This window comes from Scylla paramamosain, chromosome 5, assembly GCF_035594125.1.
Source record: "Scylla paramamosain isolate STU-SP2022 chromosome 5, ASM3559412v1, whole genome shotgun sequence".
NCBI classification, from domain to species: domain Eukaryota; kingdom Metazoa; phylum Arthropoda; class Malacostraca; order Decapoda; family Portunidae; genus Scylla; species Scylla paramamosain.
In genome coordinates this window covers 27,885,056-27,892,555 of record NC_087155.1, presented here as the reverse complement: position 1 = coordinate 27,892,555, position 7,500 = coordinate 27,885,056, and the positions used below count along the sequence as shown (strand labels likewise).

General features: G+C 43.2%; 1 protein-coding gene across 11 annotated transcripts in view; it reads right to left on the bottom strand.

The window, feature by feature from the left end:
• LOC135100766 (transcriptional coactivator YAP1-like) overlaps positions 1–7,500 on the bottom strand; it is a 141,754-nt gene that overhangs the window by 54,817 nt on the left and 79,437 nt on the right. For 8 of the 11 annotated variants that reach the window (XM_064004047.1, XM_064004046.1, XM_064004042.1 and 5 more), the window contains exon 2: positions 1,415–1,450. The exons of the other annotated variants lie outside the window; for them this stretch is intronic. In XM_064004047.1, the coding sequence (XP_063860117.1) occupies positions 1,415–1,450 (36 nt within the window). The remainder of the gene's footprint in view (positions 1–1,414; positions 1,451–7,500) is intronic. 11 annotated transcript variants of the gene reach the window in all.

The following is a 7,500-nucleotide window of genomic DNA, read 5'->3' as shown; positions in this document are numbered from 1 at the left end:
AAGTCTAGCAAAGAGGTACATATGTGCAACAGTAGTAGTAGTAGTAGTAGTAGTAGTAGTAGTAGTAGTAGTAGTAGTAGTAGTAGTAGTAGTAGTAGTAGTAGTAGTGGATGAAGAAGAAGAAGAGAGAGAGAGAGAGAGAGAGAGAGAGAGAGAGAGAGAGAGAGAGAGAGAGAGAGAGAGAGAGAGAGAGAGAGAGAGAGAGAGAGAGAGAGAGAGAGAGAGAGAGAGCCTTGTAGCAGCAGCAAGCAGTTGAGGTGTGCAAGTGTGCCAGGGTGCCATCATGTGCCACTTATTAACCATCTGATACACCCCATTACCTACCCTCACCTGCTTCGCTCCTCCTCTCCCCCTCCCCTCCCTCCTTCCTCTCCCTCTGCACTATATTATCTGTACCTACACCTCCCAACACATGTGGCTACCTCTCAACAGGTGTGTGTGTGTGTGTGTGTGTGTGTGGTATAAGATATATTTAAATTTGATGTAATTATTATTATTTATTTAGCTCGTCCCACAAAAAAAGAGAGAAACAAAGCAGAAACAGTATAATAATAATAATAATAATAATAATAATAATAATAATAATAATAATAATAATAATAATAAATAAATAATTATAATAATAATAATTATTATTATTATAAAAAAATAAATAAATAATAATAATAATGATAATAATAATAATAATAATAATAATAATAATAATAATAATAATAATAATAATAATAACAATAATAATAATAATAGCAACAACAACAACAACAACAACAACAACAACAATAATCTTCATCAGTATCAAGCAGAAGCAGATACAGAAGGCGAAGAAAATACAGAATAAATAAATGAATAAATAAATAATAAATAATAATAAATAATGACACTCCCCACCTCAATTCTTCACCATACATACAAAGAACATTAGAACACAATCACCATCACCCAGGACATCACCAGCAGCAGCAGCAGCAGCAGCAGCAGCAGCAGTCAGTCAGTCAGTCAGTGGCAACACAATAAGCACGTATAGTGAGCGTGACACGGCCAGGAGAGTGACAGGACATCAGCACCCCTCACGTAAAGAAAACGGGAGACATGCAATCCCTAATAACTGTGAGGGGTGACTATCATAATGGTAGTGACTGTGGTGGTGATGTGAGGTAACAACAGTGGTGGTAGAGGTGGTGGTTTAAAAAGGTGATGCCACTCTTAAAGGAAAGAAAGAATTCACTCGTGAGTGTAACAATAGTGGTAGCAGTGGTGGTGGTGTGAAGGAAACAATAGTAGTGATTGTGGTAGTAGTGGTGGTTACAAAGGTGATGCCACTCGCAGAGGAAAGAAAAAAATGAAAAAGATCAAAAATCATTCTGAGCTCAAAAAAAAAGGAAAACTAGCGATGAATGAAAAAAAGTTAATTAACCTGTGAGGCGAGCGCTGAGGAGCTCCTTGAAAAGTACTGTAAGGGATAGACTTGTTAGTAACTGCCGCACACCTGTTGAGAGAGAGAGAGAGAGAGAGAGAGAGAGAGAGAGAGAGAGAGAGAGAGAGAGAGAGAGAGAGAGAGAGAGAGAGAGAGAGAGAGAGAGAGAGAGAGAGAGAGAGAAACAGACAGACAGACAGACAGACAGACAGACAGACAGACAAAGACAAGACAAGGCAACACACACACACACACACACACACACACACACACACACACACACACACACACACACACACACACACACACACACATACACACACGGATATAAGTAAGAAGACGAAGATGAAGAAATATTAAAGGTAATTTCTTTAAAAAATCTTTAAAGATAACATTAAAACACACGAACAAACAAGCACAACAACAACAACAACAACGACAACAACAACAAGCACAACAAAACCAATAATAACAACAACAACAAAGACAACAATACAGCAACAACAATAAAAAGAATAAACGAGTACAAACAGTAATAGCAGAGAGAAGAAAAAGCATTAACGACACATGAAAATTTACACACAAACACGAAAAAAACACAAAAAATATTTAAATAAACACACAAATTTATACTAATACTACAAGGCTACTGAGCTTATCTTTTAACACACACACACACACACACACACACACACACACACACACACACACACACACACACACACACACACACAGAAAACAATTTATCACAGTGTTCCCTGCGTTTAAAAGGCCAAACAGGTTTAAAAATAATGCACAAAGCGTCTTTTAAATGTAAATGTAAACAAACAGCAGACAAACAGAGGGTGTGTTCAATTAGTGAAAGAGACTCTCTCTCTCTCTCTCTCTCTCTCTCTCTCTCTCTCTCTCTCTCTCTCTCTCTCTCTCTCTCTCTCTCTCTCTCTCTCTCGTGTACCTAACAATTCACGTTCTGACGCTAAACTGACTTGCTGAGAGAGAGAGAGAGAGAGAGAGAGAGAGAGAGAGAGAGAGAGAGAGAGAGAGAGAGAGAGAGAGAGAGAGAGAGAGATATATACTGGCACGGAAATCTCATCAGCTGATTCGTGACGTCAGAGGCGCGTAGCAAGTGACCGCGCAAAGACTGTGTGATGTTCAGCTGACGTCATGCCGCTGTGCACTTGAGCGAAAGAAAACACACACACACACACACACACACACACACACACACACACACACACACACACACACACACACACACATTTAGTTATATTTTGGTTGTGAGCTAAATAATTGTTAGTTTCTGAGAGAGAGAGAGAGAGAGAGAGAGAGAGAGAGAGAGAGAGAGAGAGAGAGAGAGAGAGAGAGAGAGAGAGAGAGAGAGAGAGAGAGAGAGAGAGAGAGAGAGAGAGAGGCGTGAGTCAGTGAGGCTAGATGAGGTGTAGATGATAGGGTAGAAAAGAAATATGTCGTACCCTTAAACACACACACACACACACACACACACACACACACACACACACACACACACACACACACACACACACACACACACACACACACAGTTTTGTTTCCGTAAATACAGAGTATGAGTCTCTCTCTCTCTCTCTCTCTCTCTCTCTCTCTCTCTCTCTCTCTCTCTCTCTCTCTCTCTCTCGTTTCCGTAAATATAGAGTATAAGTCTCTCTCTCTCTCTCTCTCTCTCTCTCTCTCTCTCTCTCTCTCTCTCTCTCTCTCTCTCTCTCTCTCTCTCTCGTTTCCGTAAATATAGAGTATAAGTCTCTCTCTCTCTCTCTCTCTCTCTCTCTCTCTCTCTCTCTCTCTCTCTCTCTCTCTCTCTCTCTCTCTCTCTCTCTCTCTGAAGTTTTTGTCATCTACGTGGCTGTTTATGACCTTTCTGTGTGTGTGTGTGTGTGTGTGTGTGTGTGTGTGTGTGTGTGTGTGTGTGTGTGTGTGTGTGTGCGTGCGCACGAGCTCACTCGCACGTGTGTCGAGGTCTTACGGACACAGAAACACTTTAGCTTCCCTTTCCTCCTCCTCCTTCACTTCCTCCTCCTCCTCCTCCACTTCCATCACCTCAATCACAACCACCACCACCACCACTACCACCACAGCCGCCGCCCTTCGTCGCCGCCCACCACCACCTCTATATGAGGACCACGCCGCCGCCGCCCCTGTCCTCCCTCGCTCGCACGCCCGCCCTCACCTGTCAAAACGCAGCGACGCCCAGTCTTCTTACCCCGGTGTCAAGGAACCTACGATGACTGCCCTCCTTACCCTTCAGCCTGCCACACTTTCCCCATTGGTTACGATACGACGATACTGCAATACTTCCTCTTACTCTTGATACCTGTCGATATTTCTTCTCTTACTCTTTAATACTGGGATATTTTCTACACCTCTTGGTATTACGATGCCTTCTCCTCCTCCTCCTCTTCTTCTTGATCTACGATATTTCCTATTCCTTCTCCTCCTCTTGATATTACGATACTTCCTCCTCCTCCTCCTCCCCCTCTTCCTCTAAATACTATGATTCTTCTCCTCTTCCTCTTCCTACTACGGTATTTTCTTCTCTTAATACTACGATACCTTCTCTTCCTCTTCATTCTACAATACTTCCTCCTCCTCCTCCTCTTTCTACCTTCTCCTCTTCCTCCTCTTCTTCATACTACGGAGGAGCCTTCTGCTATGCTGTCCTGTCTCTCTTCCCTGTAGCTAGTTAGTAGTAGTTACCAAACAGCCTTGCAAGGACCAAAAGGTCTGTTGCTGTTTGGCTTTCCTTTGTATTCCTTTGTAATACTTCCTTCTCTTCCTTCACTTTTTCGTCGTTCTCACTGCTTCGTTTTCTATTTACGATACAGCCTCAGTTTTCTACGATACCTGTTCTCGATACCTGCGATACGTATTGTTGCCTACCACCGATAATTAGGAATCAGAAAAAAATGGAGCTTTAGCAAGTATAAAGTTCAAATGTGTTTAATTTCTTTGTGTGTGTGGGAGTAGCAGCAGCAGCAGCAGCAGTAGTAGTAGTAGTAGTAGTAGTAGTAGTAGTAGTAGTAGTAGTAGTAGTAGTAGTAATGTGTGTGTGTGTGTGTGTGTGTGTGTGTGTGTGTGTGTGTGTGTGTGTGTGTGTGTGTGTGTGTGTGTGTGTGTGTGTGTGTGTGTGTGTGTGTGTTACTTTTCCTTCCGTGTCTGCAGCCAACGTCGCGGATTTCATTATATTGTATTATATGTTTCTATTTTGTCTTTCTCTTAAAAGTAAAGTCTATTTATATTTTCCTCCTCCTCGATGGATGTAGTGCGCGAGGTTGCATAAATAATTAATCTCTCTCTCTTTCTCTCTCTCTCTCTCTCTCTCTCTCTCTGGGATTTCGTAATCTGGTAGCGAAGTAAAGGTTCTCATATATATATATATATATATATATATATATATATATATATATATATATATATATATATATATATATATATATATATATATATATATATATATACATATTTTTTTTTTAGAGGCGTTAATTCTGTCTGATTATCACCCCTCTCTCTCTCTCTCTCTCTCTCTCTCTCTCTCTCTCTCTCTCTCTCTCTCTCTCTCTCTCTCTCTCACGTCGTCACCTAACAAAAGGCTCACATTTATTTGTCACACGAGGGAAGGTTATTCAAACGGTTCGTTATCGAAGTGAACCTTTTTGAACCGTTCCGATCCGCATGCTAAAGGTTATTCGTTATTCAAGGGCATACATTTTTAAAGCGAACGGTTCTTTTCTCTTATTTTTCATTACGAACACTACAAAGGATCTTTTAATTATAACTTTTCCGTGTTGGGCATATTAATGTTTCTCTTACAGGTTAAAAATTAAAGGCAAAAATCCCTCATTGTTTCTTTCGCAGGCGTCTCGTGTGAATCTCAATGCAGAAGATGTGACGGTCATGCATCTGTAACCTGTACTGGTAACATGCCACACTCACTGCCACTGTGTTCCGATCTCCCCTTAATCTCAACCCTTTCACTGCCATTTGCAACAAGTCACGCCGCTAAACACACTGCACAGAATCTTTACAACCACGTACAAGGAAAAGATTGGGATTAAAAGAATGTTTTTCAATCTCTAGACAGTCTGATGTTTAGAGGCGGCTGTAAAGAAATTTCTCCAGTGATTTATGATTATTGAATCCAAAAGGAAAATGTGCCAAGTATCAGTGCAAGGGCTTGGTCATCTAATCTCCTTGGTATCTAAAAGTTCTTGTGATGATATTACCAGCAGATCTGAGGACTTACGATTGACGATAAACGATAAATATGCAAAGTGCAGCATGCTGGCTGGTTCTCGATCGTGACTACATAATCCATCCCTCTGTAACCCTGTGTCTTGCATTCCTAATCACTTCGGTGCAGTATCTTACCCACGCTTTCAGTGCATGACAGTGGAAGTTATCAGGGTTCTCAAGGGAGTTTTCATGATTCTGCTGATAGTTTAACAACGCTTCTACACCTTTAGTGGAATAAACACCCACGGGGACCCAACTAATCACCTCTGTGGCCTTTCAGAATACTCATTAAGAATACCAGCATATGTTCGATTGAAAATTTGTGGCACAATATTTAATACATACGATCTGCACCGCGTCCGTCTGTCGTCACCACCACTGGCAAGTCTGGCGTCAGGAGGAGGAAGGGGAGGTGCAGGGGCGTCAGGAGGAGAAAAGGGAGGTGCAGGGCGTTTGTTGGTGTGATCCCCGCCCCGCCCCGCCCATACCCTGGCAGCAGCCCCGCCCCGATCCGCCCCTTTCCCATCGCCAAGTGCGTATTTCACTAAACCCTGGGGCATCATTAAACAATTTTTTCGTATTTTCTTACTTCGTACCGCGGACTCAGACCAATGGGCGAGGAAGTAGCGAGGATGGAGGAAGGACGTGAAGGACAAGGGCGAGGATGAAGAGGACGAAAAGGAGGACAAGAACGGTAAGGAAGACGACGGGGAAGTCAGGAAGGAAAATGAAGGTGAAGACGAGGATAAGGAAGGTGAGGCAAACGAGGACAAGAGTGAAGGTGAAAAGGCGAGGACAAGGAGGAAAGCAAAGGATAAGAAAGACTACGAAGAGGACAGGAAGAAAGATGAAGAAGACGAGAACGAAGAGAACGACGAGGGCGACAATTGGGAGTAATAAGGAGGAGGAGGATATAGAGAACGAAGAAAGGCGAACAGGAAAGGGAGGAAGATAAAGAAGGCAAGAACGACGAAGAAGAGGGAGTAGGATAAGAATGATGATGATGATAAGGAGGAGGAGGATAAGGAGAACGAAGGAAGGCACAAGAAGACAACAAGGACAAGGAAGAACATGAGGAGAGCGAGGATGGACGAGGTTGAGGTTTGGGAATCAAGTAACAATTTCGTCAGTGTTTCCTCGCAGTCAAGTGATGGTGCAAGGTGCATCGGAAACAACACTTACTTAACCAGCCGCCGTGACCTGCCACATTATCAGGTTATCTTATCTCTTCGTGGAACACTCACTCTCACACGCATATACTGAATGAGACGAGATTATACGAACACACACACAGAGAGAGAGAGAGAGAGAGAGAGAGAGAGAGAGAGAGAGAGAGAGAGAGAGAGAGAGAGAGAGAGAGAGAGAGAGAGAGAGAGAGAGAGAGAGAGAGAGGTGGGGGGAGTAACGGGGGTAAATGATTATAGGAAAAAAAAAAGCGCTTTTGGAAGACTCAAGGGCAGGTCACCAGACACTACCTTGTGCCTCCTCCTCCACCACCACCACCACTACCTCCTCCTCCTCCATCACAACCACCACCACTACCTCCTCCTCCTCCTCCTCCTCCTCCTCCGCCACCTTCTCCAACATTAACACTGCAAGTTTGTGTCGTGGAGTGGAGAGGAGGAGGAGGAGGAGGAGGAGGAGGAGGAGGAGGAGGAGGAGGAGGAGGAGGAGGAGGAGGAGTCTCTTACCGGAACCACCGTCACTAGCAAGGTCGTGTCCTATGTACGTTTGTGTGTATGTCTCGCTGTGTGTGTGTGTGTGTGTGTGTGTGTGTGTGTGTGTGTGTGTGTGTGTGTGTGTGTGTGTGTGTGTGTGTG